Source organism: Coregonus clupeaformis, chromosome 25 (assembly GCF_020615455.1).
Source record: "Coregonus clupeaformis isolate EN_2021a chromosome 25, ASM2061545v1, whole genome shotgun sequence".
Classification (NCBI taxonomy): Eukaryota; Metazoa; Chordata; class Actinopteri; order Salmoniformes; family Salmonidae; genus Coregonus; species Coregonus clupeaformis.
Window position 1 is genome coordinate 20,326,102 of NC_059216.1, and position 17,934 is coordinate 20,344,035.

Genomic DNA, 17,934 nt, shown 5'->3' on the forward strand with positions numbered 1-17,934 from the left:
AAGAACCTGGCTGTGACTCTAACCAAGGCTACTGTGTCTGTCATCAGCCGTTAAGAACCTGACTGTGACTCTAACCAAGGCTACTGTGTATATCATCAGCCGTTAAGAACCTGACTGTGACTCTAACCAAGGCTACTGTGTCTGTCATCAGCCGTTAAGAACCTGACTGTGACTCTAACCAAGGCTACTGTGTCTATCATCAGCGTTTAAGAACCTGACTGTGACTCTAACCAAGGCTACTGTGTCTATCATCAGCCGTTAAGAACCTGACTGTGACTCTAACCAAGGCTACTGTGTCTGTCATCAGCCGTTAAGAACCTGGCTGTGACTCTAACCAAGGCTACTGTGTCTGTCATCAGCCGTTAAGAACCTGACTGTGACTCTAACCAAGGCTACTGTGTCTATCATCAGCCGTTAAGAACCTGACTGTGACTCTAACCAAGGCTACTGTGTCTATCATCAGCCATTAAGAACCTGACTGTGGCTCTAACCAAGGCTACGGTGTCTGTCATCAGCCGTTAAGAACCTGGCTGTGACTCTAACCAAGGCTACTGTGTCTGTCATAAGCCGTTAAGAACCTGACTGTGACTCTAACCAAGGCTACTGTGTCTGTCATCAACCATTAAGAACCTGACTGTGACTCTAACCAAGGCTACTGTGTCTATCATCAGCCGTTAAGAACCTGACTGTGACTCTAACCAAGGCTACTGTGTCTGTCATCAGCCGTTAAGAACCTGACTGTGACTCTAACCAAGGCTACTGTGTCTGTCATCAGCCGTTAAGAACCTGACTGTGACTCTAACCAAGGCTACTGTGTCTGTCATCAGCCGTTAAGAACCTGACTGTGACTCTAACCAAGGCTACTGTGTCTATCATCAGCCGTTAAGAACCTGACTGTGACTCTAACCAAGGCTACTGTGTCTGTCATCAGCCATTAAGAACCTGACTGTGACTCTAACCAAGGCTACTGTGTCTGTCATCAGCCGTTAAGAACCTGACTGTGACTCTAACCAAGGCTACTGTGTCTATCATCAGCCGTTAAGAACCTGACTGAGACTCTAACCAAGGCTACTGTGTCTATCGTCAGCCGTTAAGAACCTGACTGTGACTCTAACCAAGGCTACTGTGTCTATCATCAGCCGTTAAGAACCTGACTGTGACTCTAACCAAGGCTACTGTGTCTATCATCAACCATTAAGAACCTGACTGTGACTCTAACCAAGGCTACTGTGTCTGTCATCAGCCGTTAAGAACCTGGCTGTGACGCTAACCAAGGCTACTGTGTCTTTCATCAGCCGTTAAGAACCTGGCTGTGACTCTAACCAAGGCTACTGTGTCTGTCATCAGCCGTTAAGAACCTGACTGTGACTCTAACCAAGGCTACTGTGTATATCATCAGCCGTTAAGAACCTGACTGTGACTCTAACCAAGGCTACTGTGTCTGTCATCAGCCGTTAAGAACCTGACTGTGACTCTAACCAAGGCTACTGTGTCTATCATCAGCCGTTAAGAACCTGACTGTGACTCTAACCAAGGCTACTGTGTTTATCATCAGCCATTAAGAACCTGACTGTGACTCTAACCAAGGCTACGGTGTCTGTCATCAGCCGTTAAGAACCTGGCTGTGACTCTAACCAATGCTACTGTGTCTGTCATCAGCCGTTAAGAACCTGACTGTGACTCTAACCAAGGCTACTGTGTCTATCATCAGCTGTTAAGAACCTGACTGTGACTCTAACCAAGGCTTCTGTGTCTATCATCAGCCGTTAAGAACCTGACTGTGACTCTAACCAAGGCTACTGTGTCTATCATCAGCCGTTAAGAACCTGACTGTGACTCTAACCAAGGCTACTGTGTCTATCATCAGCCATTAAGAACCTGACTGTGACTCTAACCAAGGCTACTGTGTCTGTCATCAGCCGTTAAGAACCTGGCTGTGACTCTAACCAAGGCTACTGTGTCTGTCATCAGCCGTTAAGAACCTGACTGTGACTCTAACCAAGGCTACTGTGTCTATCATCAGCTGTTAAGAACCTGACTGTGACTCTAACCAAGGCTTCTGTGTCTATCATCAGCCGTTAAGAACCTGACTGTGACTCTAACCAAGGCTACTGTGTCTGTCATCAGCCGTTAAGAACCTGGCTGTGACTCTAACCAAGGCTACTGTGTCTGTCATCAGCCGTTAAGAACCTGGCTGTGACTCTAACCAAGGCTACTGTGTCTGTCATCAGCCGTTAAGAACCTGACTGTGACTCTAACCAAGGCTACTGTGTCTATCATCAGCCGTTAAGAACCTGACTGTGACTCTAACCAAGGCTTCTGTGTCTATCATCAGCCGTTAAGAACCTGACTGTGACTCTAACCAAGGCTTCTGTGTCTATCATCAGCCGTTAAGAACCTGACTGTGACTCTAACCAAGGCTACTGTGTCTATCATCAGCCGTTAAGAACCTGACTGTGACTCTAACCAAGGCTACTGTGTATATCATCAGCCGTTAAGAACCTGACTGTGACTCTAACCAAGGCTACTGTGTCTGTCATCAGCCGTTAAGAACCTGACTGTGACTCTAACCAAGGCTACTGTGTCTATCATCAGCCGTTAAGAACCTGACTGTGACTCTAACCAAGGCTACTGTGTCTTTCATCAGCCATTAAGAACCTGACTGTGACTCTAACCAAGGCTACTGTGTCTGTCATCAGCCGTTAAGAACCTGACTGTAACTCTAACCAAGGCTACTGTGTCTATCATCAGCCGTTAAGAACCTGACTGAGACTCTAACCAAGGCTACTGTGTCTATCGTCAGCCGTTAAGAACCTGACTGTGACTCTAACCAAGGCTACTGTGTCTATCATCAGCCGTTAAGAACCTGACTGTGACTCTAACCAAGGCTACTGTGTCTATCATCAGCCGTTAAGAACCTGACTGTGACTCTAACCAAGGCTACTGTGTCTTTCATCAGCCGTTAAGAACCTGGCTGTGACTCTAACCAAGGCTACTGTGTCTGTCATCAGCCGTTAAGAACCTGACTGTGACTCTAACCAAGGCTACTGTGTCTGTCATCAGCCGTTAAGAACCTGACTGTGACTCTAACCAAGGCTACTGTGTCTATCATCAGCCATTAAGAACCTGACTGTGACTCTAACCAAGGCTACTGTGTCTGTCATCAGCCGTTAAGAACCTGACTGTGACTCTAACCAAGGCTACTGTGTATATCATCAGCCGTTAAGAACCTGACTGTGACTCTAACCAAGGCTACTGTGTCTGTCATCAGCCGTTAAGAACCTGACTGTGACTCTAACCAAGGCTTCTGTGTCTATCATCAGCCGTTAAGAACCTGACTGTGACTCTAACCAAGGCTACTGTGTCTGTCATCAGCCGTTAAGAACCTGGCTGTGACTCTAACCAAGGCTACTGTGTCTGTCATCAGCCGTTAAGAACCTGGCTGTGACTCTAACCAAGGCTACTGTGTCTGTCATCAGCCGTTAAGAACCTGACTGTGACTCTAACCAAGGCTACTGTGTCTATCATCAGCCGTTAAGAACCTGACTGTGACTCTAACCAAGGCTTCTGTGTCTATCATCAGCCGTTAAGAACCTGACTGTGACTCTAACCAAGGCTTCTGTGTCTATCATCAGCCGTAAGAACCTGACTGTGACTCTAACCAAGGCTACTGTGTCTATCATCAGCCGTTAAGAACCTGACTGTGACTCTAACCAAGGCTACTGTGTCTGTCATCAGCCGTTAAGAACCTGCGTGGGGAGTACTACCTGAACGGCCACTGGGTGATAGAGTTCTCCAGGGCCACTCCCGTAGCTGGCACCATGCTACACTACCAGAGAGGGGCTGAGGGAGAGATGACTCCTGAGACCATCATCGGCCGCGGACCCACCACAGAACCACTGGTCATCGAGGTCAGGGTCAGACACCTGGACCTGCGTCCCAAAGGACTCCCTATTCCCTATATAGTGCACTGCTTTTGGGGCTCAGGTCAAAAGTAGTGCCCTATGTACAGAATAGGGTGCCGTTTGAGATTCAACCAGCTCGGCTGTTATCGACCTGAAACAGTGGCTTTACATGCATGTGGCTCACACACAACAACCAGACTGAACACATAGAAACAGTAGGCCTAAATGATAGCGTAATAAATACATAGACATGAACACATCAGCTGTTATAGACCTGAAACATTTGGGTTTATGTTTTTCAAGTATATTTACATTTTGTAAAACCTTGAAAAAATAGATTCTGTCTGGTACTACACAGAAAAGGTGCTGTCCCCATAGAAGAACCCTTTGAAGAACCCTTTTTGGTTCCAGGTAGAACCCTTTTGGGTTCCATGTAGAACCCTTTCCACAGAGGGTTCTACATGGAACCAAAACGGGTTCTCCTATGGAGACAGTTGAAGAACCCTTTAGGAACCCTAAGAGTGTATAATCAGTGGTAGTAAGGGTAAACTTCTACTACACATACCATTGTTGAAACAGACTCCCAGATATACAGTTGAAGTCAGAAGTTTACATACACCTTAGCCAAACACATTTAAACTCAGTTTTTCACAATTCCTGACATTTAATCCTTGTAAAAATTATCTGTCTTAGGTCAGTTAGGATCACCACTTTATTTTAAGAATGTGAAATGTCAGAATAATAGTAGAGAGAATGATTTATTTCAGCTTTTATTTATTTCATCACATTCCCAGTGGGTCAGAAGTTTACATACACTCAATTAGTATTTGGTAGCATTGCCTTTAAATTGTTTAATTTGGGCCAAACGTTTTGGGTAGCCTTCCACAAGCTTCCCACAATAAGTTGGGTGAATTTTGGCCCATTCCTCCTGACAGAGCTGGTGTAACTGAGTCAGGTTTGTAGGCCTCCTTGCTCGCACACGCTTTTTCAGTTCTGCCCACACATTTTCTATAGGATTGAGGTCAGGGCTTTGTGATGGCCACTCCAATACCTTGACTTTGTTGTCCTTAAGCCATTTTGCCACAACTTTGGAAGTATGCTTGGGGTCATTGTCCATTTGGAAGACCCATTTGCAACCAAGCTTTAACTTCCTGACTGATGTTGCTTCAATATATTCACATAATTTTCCTTCCTCATGATTACATTTCATTTCATTTACATTTCAGTCATTTAGCAGACGCTCTTATCCAGAGCGACTTACAGGAGCAATTAGGGTTAAGTGCCTTGCTCAAGGGCACATCGACAGACACCTAGTCGGCTTGGGGATCAGAACCAGCGACCTTTCGGTTACTGGCACAACGCTCTTAACCACTAAGCTACCTGTCGCCTCTTAACCACTAAGCTACCATCTATTTTGTGAAGTGCACCAGTCCCTCCTGCAGCAAAGCACCCCCACAGCATGATGCTGCCACCCCCGTGCTTCACGGTTGGGATGGTGTTCTTCAGCTTGCAAGCAACCCTCTTTTTCCTCCAAACATGATGATGGTCATTATGGCCAAACAGTTCTATTTTTGTTTAATCAGACCAGAGGACATTTCTCCAAAAAGTATGATCTTTGTCCCCATGTGCAGTTGCAAACCGTAGTCTGGCTTTTTTATGGCGGTTTTGGAGCAGTGGCTTCTTCCTTGCTGAGCGGGCTTTCAGGTTATGTCGATATAGGACTCGTTTTACTGTGGCTATAGATACTTTTGTACCTGTTTCCTCCAGCATCTTCACAAGGTCCTTTGCTGTTGTTCTGGGATTGATTTGCACTTTTCGCACCAAAGTACGTTCATCTCTAGGAGACAGAACGCGTCTCCTTCCTGAGCGGTATGACGGCTGCGTGGTCCCATGGTGTTTATACTTGCATACTATTTTTTGTGCAGATGAATGTGGTACCTTCAGGCGTTTGGAAATTGCTCCCAAGGATGAACCAGACTTGTGGAGGTCTACACATTTTTTTCTGAGGTCTTGGCTGATTTCTTTTGATTTTCCCATGATGTCAAGCAAAGAGGCACTGAGTTTGAAGGTAGGCCTTGAAATACATCCACAGGTACACCTCCAATTGACTCAAATTATGTCAATTAGCCTATCAGAAGCTTCTAAAGCCTTGACATCATTTTCTGGAATTTTCCAAGCTGTTTGAAGGCACAGTCAACTTAGTGTATGTAAACTTCTGACCCACTGGAATTGTGATGCAGTGAATTATTAGTGAAATAATCTGTCTGTAAACAATTGTTGGAAAAATTACTTGTGTCATGCACAAAGTAGATGTCCTAACTGACTTGCCAAAACTTTAGTTTGTTAACAAGAAATTTGTGGAGTGGTTGAAAAACGAGTTTTAATGACTCCAACCTAAGTGTATGTAAACTTCCGACTTCAACTGTATAGTCTGTTGTGCTGTCTTGCTAACAACGACCATAGGAGTTAGCAAGACAGCTCCGACAGATCTGGGACCAGACTCCCAGCTACACTCTATATACAGCAGTATGTGGACACCCCTTCAAATTAGTGGATTCTATTTCAGCCACACCCGTTGCTGACAGGTGTATAACATTGAGCACACAGCCATGCAATCTCCATAGACAAAGATTGGCAGTAGAATGGCCTTACTGACTTTCAACCTGGCACCGTCATAGGATGTCACCTTTCTAACACCTAGTCAGTTTGTCAAATTTCTGCCCTGCTAGAGCTGCCCCGGTCAACTGTAAGTGCTGTTATTGTGAAGTGGAAACGTCTAGGAGTAACAACGGCTCAGCCACGAAGTGGTAGGCCACACAAGCTCACAGAAAGGGACCGCCGAGTGCTGAAGAGCATAGCGCGTAAAAATCGTCTGTAAAAATCGGTTGCAACACTCATTATTGATTTCCAAACTGCCTCTGGTAGCAATGTCAGCACAATAACTGTTCGTCGGGAGCTTCTTGAAATGGGTTTCCATGGCCGAGCAGCCGGACACAAGCCTAAGATCACCATGTGCAATGCCAAGTGTCGGCTGGCATGGTGTAAAGCTCGCCGCCATTGGACTCTGGAGCAGTGGAAACGCATTCTCTGGAGTGATGAATCACGCTTCACCATCTGGCAGTCCGACGGACGAATCTGGGTTTGGCGGAAGCCAGGAGAACGCTACCTGCCCCAATTCATAGTGCCAACTGTAAAGTTTGGTGGAGGAGGAATAATGGTCTGGGGCTGTTTTTCATGATTCGGGCTAGGCCCCTTAGTTCCAGTGAAGGGAGATCTTAACGCTACAGCATAGAATGACATTCTAGACGATTCTGTGCTTCCAACTTTGTGGTAACAGTTTGGGGAAGGCCCTTTCCTGTTTCAGCATGACAATGCCCCTGTGCACAAAGCGAGATCCATACAGAAATGGTTTGTCAAGATTTCTGTGGAAGAACTTGACTGGCCTGCACAGAGCCCTGACCTCAACCCCATCGAATACCTTTGGGATGAATTGGAACGCCGACTGCGAGCCAGGCCTAATCGCCAAACATCAGTGCCAGAACTCACTAATGCTCTTGTGGCTGAATGGAAGCAAGTCCCCGCAGCAATGTTTCAAAATCTAGTGGAAAGCCTTCCCAGAAGAGTGTAGGCTGTTATAGCAGCAAAGGGGGGGACCAACTCCATATTAATGCCCGTGATTTTGGAATGAGATGTTCGACGTGCAGGTGTCCACATACCTTTGGCCATGTTGCGTATGTCCAGATGATGACCCTATTTGCCAAATCAGTGGTAGTAACGGTAATCTTTCATCAAATATATCCGTGTTGAAACAAGATCCCCAGACAAATTGAACCTTTCCTTCCGTCTCCCTCTGCCCCATCAGTTGATCAGCCAGGAGCATAACCGGGGAGTGGAGTATGAGTACTTCCTCCCTAACGGTCACTCCACAGAGGGATACTACTGGAGCATTGGCTCCTGGTCTACCTGCAGCAGAGAGTGTGGATCAGGTACGTGTCCCTCCTTACTCTAGTCTGTCACTGGAGTCTTTTTGTTCTTCTCCGCTTTGACTTGTCCTGCCCTTCTTCTTCTTCTTCTTCTTCTTCTTCTTCTTCTTCTTCTTCTTCTTCTTCTTCTCCTTCTCCTTCTCCTTCTCCTTCTCCTTCTTCTTCTCCTTCTCCTTCTTCTTCTTCTGAAATGAATCCACTCAACAATAGTTAATGCTGTTAAATTATTTTTGTTACCCCTTTATCTCCCCAATTTCGTGATATGCAATTGGAAGTTACAGTCCTGTCCCATCGCTGCGACTCCCGTACGGACACGGGAGAGGCGAAGGTCGAGAGCCGTGCGTCCTCCCGAAACACAACCCAACTGAATCGCACTGCCCGCTTAACCCGGAAACCAGCCGCACCAATGTGTTGGAGGAAACACTGTACACCTGGTGACCGTGTCAGCGTGCACTGTGCCCGGCCCGCCACAGGAGTCGCTAGTGCGCGATGGGACAAGAACATCCCTGCCGGCCAAACCCTCCCCTACCCTGGACGACGCTGGGCCAATTGTGCGCCGCCTCATGTGTCTCCCGGTCGCAGCCGGCTGCGACAGATCCTGGAGTCGAACCAGGATCTCTAGTGGCACAGCTAGCACTGCAATGCAGTGCCTTAGACCACTGCGCCACTCGGGAGGCAATGCTGTTTGTTTTTGACCAAAGTATCCTTGGAGACACAGTCTCTAACCCTTTTTCATCCCTGCTGGACTGATTCCTCTTCCTCCTCCCTCCACCAGGGTACCAGTCTCGTCTGGTGTTCTGTGCCATCGATAACGAGGCGTACCCAGACTACCTGTGCGCCGCCTTGCCACGCCCCCTCACCAACCGCACCTGCAACCCTCAGCAGTGCCCTCAGACTCGCAGGTGAGTCAGCCACTCCCTAAGGGGGCACTTCATCTCACAATAACTCGTTTTGGGAAAATGAACAAGACACTGTTCAAGGCAATGATGTGAGTTACAGGCATGTACATCAAAGCTGCATCAAAGTAGTAAGTCTGATAGCAATGTTGATTGTATTTTCTTAGACAGAAGTCAGTCAGTCACCTTTGTGTCCTAGCTCAGAGATGAATGCCCTGATTTCTACGTACAATACGGTGGAGTGCCTGTGCTGTACTTTGAGAAACCACAGTTACTGATGTTTGGGAGAAGACCGTACCTATCTAGGCCGTTGTGATGAAGATTACTGTGTATGTATGGATAGAGAAGCTGACATGGTGGAGTACAGTGATACCTTATTATGACTTGATGTGTTAAGACTGATCTGGGCCCATGATCCATGAAGCGTCTCAGAGTAAGAGTGCAGTTTTGCCTTTTAGATCATAAAGATTATATAGACAGAGCCTAGATCAGCTCTCCTACTTCGAGATGCTTTAATGGTTATGGGCCCAGATCTTTCCCAAAGTTCCCCGGGTTCTTCAGAAATCCCAGTCGGAGGAGTCCCTCCCTGCTTGTTCCTCCCTGATTTTCATTCCTCCTTCTGAAAACCTGGGAACTTTGGGAAAGTTTCTGGAATTTGCAATTATGCTGAGAATGGATAGAGCCCATCATTAGGAGAACAGTCCAGTGTAATCTTGTCAGTCGTGGTAACCTGGGTTCAGTAGTTGTTTGTGTCCATACAGGAGCTGTCTGGCTGGGCCATAGAGGTAGAAAGGGGGCCCATCTTTGTATCTGTGCCATAATGGCTTCAGTGACAGCATGGGCAGCGCCATCTTTCTCACTCTATGGTCTGGCTCCTCTCTCTAAACTCCTCTCTCCTCTCTATGGTCTCGTCTCTCGTCTTTCCTCTCTCTCCTCTCTCCTCTCTCCTCTCTCTCGCTCCTCTCTCTCTGGTCTCCTCTCTCCTCTCTCTCTGGTCTCCTCTCTCCTCGCTCTCTGATCTCTTCTCTCCTCTCTCTAGTCTCCTCTCTCTGGTCTCCTCTCTCCTCTCTTCTCTCTGTAGTCTCCTCTCTCCTCTCTCCTCTCTCTCGCTCCTCTCTCTCTGGTCTCCTCTCTCCCCTCTCTCTGGCCTCCTCTCTCCTCTCTCTCTCTCTCTGGTCTCTTGCTCCTCTGTCCTCTCTCAGGTCTCCTCTCTTTTCTCTCTAGTCTCCTCTCTCTGGCCTCCTCTCTCCTCTCTCTCTCTCTGGTCTCCTCTCTCTGGTCTCTTGCTCCTCTGTCCTCTCTCAGTTCTCCTCTCTCCTCTCTCTAGTCTCCTCTCTCAGGTCTCCTCTCTTTTCTCTCTAGTCTCCTCTCTCAGGTCTCCTCTCTTTTCTCTCTAGTCTCCTCTCTCTGGTCTCCTCTCTCCTCTCTCCCTTCTCTCTGGTCTCCTCTCTCCTCTCTCCCTTCTCTCAGGTCTCCTCTCTCCTCTCTCTCTCTCTCTGGTCCCCTCTCTCTGGTCTCACTGTTGTGGGTGATGTTGTTATTGTCCCTGTTCATAAAGGATGGCATACCTGTATCAGCCACATGTGTGGACGCCCTCTGAAAGCCCCAGAACATACAGGTAACCCAGGGCCTTCGGTGGCCCGCTGCTCCAAAAAGCTTCAGTTTAACATTTGACCTCAAACACAGCGGGGTTATATATCAGAGATCAAGGATGCATCTGAAATCGCACCCTATTGCCTATGTAGTGCACTACTTTTGACCAGGGCCCACTATATAAGGTATAGGATGCCATTTGAGATGCAACCCAAGTCATCCTATACAGTAGTTCTGTTAGGCTAAATCTTCAGATTAATTCCCAATACACTATAGGGATGTAACACTAACGTGGACATAGATACCTTGGGTACGTCCCAAATGGCACCCTTTTCCCTATATAGTGCACTACTTTTGACAAGGGCCCTATGGACTCTAGTGCACTATCTAGGGAATAGGGTGTAGTTTTAGTAAGTCTAAGACACATCTAACACACTCTTAGAGTACGGCACTACTCCCTGGTATGTATTTGAGTTCAGTGTGTCTGTCTGTGTTCAGCCTGTTCTTCCATGTTGGGACCCAGAACAAAGGCGAGGGGCAACCATCCAGCTCAGAGATCCAATCTCTCTCTCTCTCTCTCTCTCTCTCTCTCTCTCTCTCTCTCTCTCTCTCTCTCTCTCTCTCTCTCTCTCTCTCTCTCTCTCTCTCTCTCTCTCTCTCTCTCTCTCTCTCTCTCTCTCTCTCTCTCTCTCTCTCTCTCTCTCTCTCTCTCTCTCTCTCTCTCTCCTTTCTCTCTCTCTCTCTCTCTCTCTCTTTCTCTCTCTCTCTCTCTCTCTCTCTCTCTCCTCTCTCTCTCCTTTCTCTCTCTCTCTCTCTCTCTCTCCTCTCTCTCTCTCTCTCTCTCTCTCTCTCTCTCTCTCTCTCCTTTCTCTTTCTCTCTCTCCTCTCTCTCTCTCTCTCTCTCCTTTCTCTCTCTCTCTCTCTCTCTCTCTCTCTCTCTCTCTCTCTCTCTCTCTCTCTCTCTCTATCTCTCTCTCTCTATCTATCTCTCTCTCTCTCTCTCTCCTCCCTCCTCCCTCCTCTCTCCTCCCTCCCTTCTTCTATCCAGGGCTGCGTTCAGTACGTTTTTACATTCTGGAACGTTCAAGTGAACTGAACGCACCTCAGCTCTCCTCCCTTCCTTTGTCTCCTCCTCCTTTTTCATTCTTTCTATCCAGCTCTTCACACACACTCCTCCCTCCTCCCTCCTCTTCCTCCACCTCCTCCCTCCTCCATCCTCTTCCTCTACCTCCTCCCTCCTCTTCCACCTCCTCCCTCCTCCATCCTCTTCCTCTACCTCCTCCCTCCTCTTCCTCTTCCTCCACCTCCTCCTTCCTCCATCCTCTTCCTCTACCTCCTCCCTCCTCTACCTCCTCCCTCCTCTTCCTCCTCCCTCCTCCTCCCTCCTCTACCTCCACCTCCTCCCTCCTCCATCCTCTTCCTCTACCTCCTCCCTCCTCTTCCTCCTCCCTCCTCTTCCACCTCCTCCCTCCTCCATCCTCTTCCTCTACCTCCTCCCTCCTCTTCCTCCACCTCCTCCCTCCTCCATCCTCTTCCTCTACCTCCTCCCTCCTCTACCTCCTCCCTCCTCTTCCTCCTCCCTCCTCCTCCCTCCTCCTTCCTCTTGCTTCCTTTTACTCCCTCTTCCTTGTTTTAAGATAAAGTTCCTCTCCACTGAGAGAGTGAAAGTATTTGATGCTAGACTTGCATCAAAGAGGTCCCTTCCATGAACTATAAGCTACGACCCTTAACCCCTGACCACTGATCCCTAAGCTGGGTCGCTGTCTGGTTGATGTAGTGATGTCATGTAAAGCCTGCTGTCTGTCTGTGTGTCTGTTAACATAGTTTAATGTTTGTGTCCCAAAACTCTTAACATGTGCACTGCATAGTATGGAGAGATTGGCAAATACATAGTAAGTAGTGTGCTAGTGTGGGGTTGTTCTGTCACATCATAAAGACACTGGGGTTGTTGTTCTGTCAACTGGTCCGGCCTGGGATCAGCTGTAGAGGTGCTGCTCTAGGGTCAATTCATTCTACTCTGGGATGCTTCATGAATACCAGCTCTGTAGTGTCTGGTGGTCTGGTCTATATATCAGTATGGTGGTCTGGTCTATATATCAGTATGGTGGTCTGGTCTATATATCAGTATGGTGGTCTGGTCCATATATCAGTATGGTGGTCTGGTCTGTATATCAGTATGGTGGTCTGGTCTATATATCAGTATGGTGGTCTGGTCTATATATCAGTCTGGTGGTCTGGTCTATATATCAGTATGGTGGTCTGGTCTGTATATCAGGATGGTGGTCTGGTCTATATATCAGTATGGTGGTCTGGTCTATATATCAGTATGGTGGTCTGGTCTATATATCAGTATGGTGGTCTGGTCTATATATCAGTATGGTGGTCTGGTCTGTATATCAGGATGGTGGTCTGGTCTGTATATCAGTATGGTGGTCTGGTCTGTATATCAGTATGGTGGTCTGGTCTATATATCAGTATGGTGGTCTGGTCTATATATCAGTATGGTGGTCTGGTCTATATATCAGGATGGTGGTCTGGTCTATATATCAGTATGGTGGTCTGGTCTGTATATCAGTATGGTGGTCTGGTCTGTATATCAGTATGGTGGTCTGGTCTATATATCAGTATGGTGGTCTGGTCCATATATCAGTATGGTGGTCTGGTCTGTATATCAGTATGGTGGTCTGGTCTGTATATCAGTATGGTGGTCTGGTCTGTATATCAGTATGGTGGTCTGGTCTATATATCAGTATGGTGGTCTGGTCTATATATCAGTATGGTGGTCTGGTCTGTATATCAGTATGGTGGTCTGGTCTGTATATCAGTATGTCTGGCAGTAAATAGCTGTGTTTAGATCAGTTTGGTAGTGTCTACTGGCAGCATAGTAAATAGCTGTTGCCTCGCTCTGTGACTCTGGTATTTCTTGTTTGTTCCCTTTGATGGCGTTGCTAAGAAACCTGAGACAGCTATGAACCCTGTGTAGTCTCTTTCTCTGTCCAGGGGAGCGTGACCTCATCTGGGTTCATCTGTAGGTCTGGGCGGTATACCGTATGTTACTATATGCCGGTATTGATGGACGGACCGGTTTTCCGTTTTTTACTTTACCTTCTATAACGGTATTTGTATGTTTGGTTTGTTAAATGTGACACGCTGTGGTGTAGCGTCCATTTTTATAGTTTACTTCGCTGCTTCAGTCGTCTCGCTCATCTCTCTCTCTCTCTCTTTCTCTCTCTCTCTCTCTCTCTCTCTCTCTCTCTCTCTCTCTCTCTCTCTCTCTCTCTCTCTCTCTCTCTCTCTCTCTCTCTCTCTCTCTCTCTCTCTCTCTCTCTCTCTCTCTCTCTCTCTCTCTCTCTCTCTCTCTCTCTCTCTCTCTCTCTCTCTCTCTCTCTCTCTGATGCTAATCATTTTACATTTTAGTCATTTAGCAGACGCTCTTATCCAGTTAGTGAGTGCATACATTTTTATTTTTATTTTCATACTGGTCCCCCGTGGGAAACGAACCCACAACCCTGGCGTTGCAGACGCCATGCTCTACCAACTGAGATACACGGGACTAATCGTCAGCTAGATAATAAATGTACTGAGTCAGAGCAAACGTAAATCAGTGATGGTGGAGACCTGAATCAGCATGTTGTTTGTGCAACAGTATATTTTAAATCAAAGAGGAATATGCAGAGCAAGAATATGTTAGCTACATGAAGTAGCTAAGAGAAAACATTCATGTACCTGGCGCCGACGAGGATGGAAACTTTGCGGTATTTTGTTATTTTATGTATTATTCTTTACATTATTAGCTCGGAAAGTGTTTTGTATCATTACATACAGCCGGGAAGAACCTACATTACAAGCATTTCGCTACACCCGCAATAACATCTGCTAAACACGTGTATGTGACAAATTACATTTTGATTTGAAGATTATAGGGTCCCCTAGGAAACACTTGTCAACACTTTGGTTCCTACCCTATCACAATAACTCCTCCCTGGAATTTTCATTCGTTGTCATGTCAACACTGTATTCAAAGGGCCCAGTATTATAGTTGAAGTCAGAAGTTTACATACACCTTAGCCAAATACATTTAAACTCAGGTTTTCACAATTCCTAGTAAGAAATTCCCTGTCTTAGGTCAGCTAGGATCACCACTTTATTTTAAGAATGTGAAATGTCAGAATAATAGTAGAGAGAATAATTTATTTCAGCTTTTATTTATTTCATCACATTCCCAGTGGGTCAGAAGTTTACATACACTCAATTAGTATCTGGTAGCATTGCCTTTAAATTGTTTAACTTGGGTCAAACATTTCGGGTAGACTTCCACAAGCTTCCCACAATAAGTTGGGTGAATTTTGGCCCATTCCTCCTGACAGAGCTGGTGTAACTGAGTCAGGTTTGTAGGCCTCCTTGCTCACACACACCTTTTCAGTTCTGCCCACACATTTTCTATAGGATTTGAGGTCAGGGCTTTGTGATGGCCACTCCAATACCTTGACTTTGTTGTCCTTAAGCCATTTTGCCACAGCTTTGGAAGTATGCTTGGGGTCATTGTCCATTTGGAAGACCCATTTGCGACCAAGCTTTAACTTCCTGACTGATGTCTTGAGATGTTGCTTCAATATATCCACATAATTTTCCTTCCTCATGATGCCATCTATTTTGTGAAGTGCACCAGTCCCTCCTGCAGCAAAGCACCCCCACAGCATGATGCTGCCACCTCCTTGCTTCACGGTTGGGATGGTGTTCTTCGGCTTGCAAGCAACCCCCTTTCTCCTCCAAACATAACCATGGTCATTGTGGCCAAACAGTTCTATTTTTGTTTCATCAGACCAGAGGACATTTCTCCAAAAAGTACGATCTTTGTCCCCATGTGCAGTTGCACACTGTAGTAGGCTGTAGGCTTTTTTATGGCGGTTTTGGAGCAGTGGCTTCTTCCTTGCTGAGCGGCTTTTCAGGTTATGTCAATATAGGACTCGTTTTACTGTGGATATACAGTGGGGAGAACAAGTATTTGATACACAGCCGATTTTGCAGGTTTTCCTACTTACAAAGCATGTAGAGGTCTGTAATTTTTATCATGGGTACACTTCAACTGTGAGAGACGGAATCTAAAACAAAAATCCAGAAAATCAAATTGTATGATTTTTAAGTAATTCATTTGCATTTTATTGCATGACATAAGTATTTGATCACCTACCAACCAGTAAGAATTCCGGCTCTCACAGACCTGTTCGTTTTTCTTTAAGAAGCCCTCCTGTTTTCCACTCATTACCTGTATTAACTGCACCTGTTTGACCTCGTTACCTGTATAAAAGACACCTGTCCACACACTCAATCAAACAGACTCCAACCTCTCCACAATGGCCAAGACCAGAGAGCTGTGTAAGGACATCAGGGATAAAATTGTAGACCTGCACAAGGCTGGGATGGGCTACAGGACAATAGGCAAGCAGCTTGGTGAGAAGGCAACAACTGTTGGCGCAATTATTAGAAAATGGAAGAAGTTCAAGATGACGGTCAATCACCCTCGGTCTGGGGCTCCATGCAAGATCTCACCTCGTGGGGCATCAATGATCATGAGGAAGGTGAGGGATCAGCCCAGAACTACACGGCAGGACCTGGTCAATGACCTGAAGAGAGCTGGGACCACAGTCTCAAAGAAAACCATTAGTAACACACTACGCCGTCATGGATTAAAATCCTGCAGCACACGCAAGGTCCCCCTGCTCAAGCCAGCGCATATCCAGGCCCGTCTGAAGTTTGCCAATGACCATCTGGATGATCCAGAGGAGGAATGGGAGACGGTCATGTGGTCTGATGAGACAAAAATATAGCTTTTTGGTCTAAACTCCACTCGCCGTGTTTGGAGGAAGAAGAAGGATGAGTACAACCCCAAGAACACCATCCCAACCGTGAAGCATGGAGGTGGAAACATCATTCTTTGGGGATGCTTTTCTGCAAAGGGGACAGGGCGACTGCACCGTATTGATGGGAGGATGGATGGGGCCATGTATCGCGAGATCTTGGCCAACAACCTCCTTCCCTCAGTAAGAGCATTGAAGATGGGTCGTGGCTGGGTCTTCCAGTATGACAACGACCCGAAACACACAGCCAGGGCAACTAAGGAGTGGCTCCGTAATAAGCATCTCAAGGTCCTGGAGTGGCCTAGCCAGTCTCCAGACCTGAACCCAATAGAACATCTTTGGAGGGAGCTGAAAGTCCGTGTTGCCCAGCGACAGCCCCGAAACCTGAAGGATCTGGAGAAGGTCTGTATGGAGGAGTGGGCCAAAATCCCTGCTGCAGTGTGTGCAAACCTGGTCAAGACCTACAGGAAACGTATGATCTCTGTAATTGCAAACAAAGGTTTCTGTACCAAATATTAAGTTCTGCTTTTCTGATGTATCAAATACTTATGTCATGCAATAAAATGCAAATTAATTACTTAAAAATCATACAATGTGATTTTCTGGATTTTTGTTTTAGATTCCGTCTCTCACCGTTGAAGTGTACCTATGATAAAAATTACAGACCTCTACATGCTTTGTAAGTAGGAAACCCTGCAAAATCGGCAGTGTATCAAATACTTGTTCTCCCCACTGTAGATACTTTTGCACCTGTTTCCTCCAGCATCTTCACAAGGTCCTTTGCTGTTGTTCTGGGATTGATTTGCACTTTTCGCACCAAAGTACGTTTATCTCTAGGAGACAGAACGCGTCTCCTTCCTGAGCGGTATGACGGCTGCGTGGTCCCTTGGTGTTTATACTTGCGTACTATTGTTTGTACAGATGAACGTGGTACCTTCAGGCATTTGGAAATTGCTCCCAAGGATGAACCAGACTTGTGGAGGTCTACAATTGTTTTTCTGAGGTCTTGGCTGATTTATTTTGATTTCCCCATGATGTTAAGCAAAGAGGCACTGAGTTTGAAGGTAGGCCTTGAAATACATCCACAGGTACAGCTCCAATTGACTCAAATGATGTCAATTAGCCTATCAGAAGCTTCTAAAGCCATGACATCATTATCTGGAATTTTCCAAGCTGTTTGAAGGCACAGTCAACTTAGTGTATGTAAACTTCTGACCCACTGGAATTGTGATGCAGTGAATTATAAGGGTCAAGGGGTGGGGGTTAGGGTCAAGGGGAGGGGGTTAGGGTCAAGGGGAGGGGTAACGGTCAAGGGGAGGGGGTTAGGGTCAAGGGGAGGGGGTTAGGGTCAAGGGGAGGGGTAACGGTCAAGGGGGAGGGGGTTAGGGTCAAGGGGAGGGGGTTAGGGTCAAGGGGAGGGGTTAGGGTCAAGGGGAGGGGTTAGGGTCAAGGGGAGGGGGTTAGGGTCAAGGGAGTGGGTAACGGTCAAGGGGAGGGGGTTAGGGTCAAGGGGAGGGGGTTAGGGTCAAGGGGAGGGGGTTAGGGTCAAGGGGAGGGGGTTAGGGTCAAGGGGAGGGGGTAACGGTCAAGGGGAGGGGGTTAGGGTCAAGGGGAAGGGGTATGGAGGGAATATTACAGATATACTAACATCGAAGGGTCTGTACTTCATACTACTTATTAAATGTACTGGTGTGGATTT

General features: G+C 46.7%; 1 protein-coding gene across 1 annotated transcript in view; it reads left to right on the forward strand.

The window, feature by feature from the left end:
- Positions 1 to 17,934, forward strand: part of paplna (papilin a, proteoglycan-like sulfated glycoprotein) — a 126,826-nt gene that overhangs the window by 81,502 nt on the left and 27,390 nt on the right. The window contains exons 10-12 of the mRNA XM_041847385.2: positions 3,739 to 3,911; positions 7,768 to 7,891; positions 8,664 to 8,790. Coding sequence (XP_041703319.2) covers positions 3,739 to 3,911; positions 7,768 to 7,891; positions 8,664 to 8,790 — 424 coding nt within the window. The remainder of the gene's footprint in view (positions 1 to 3,738; positions 3,912 to 7,767; positions 7,892 to 8,663; positions 8,791 to 17,934) is intronic.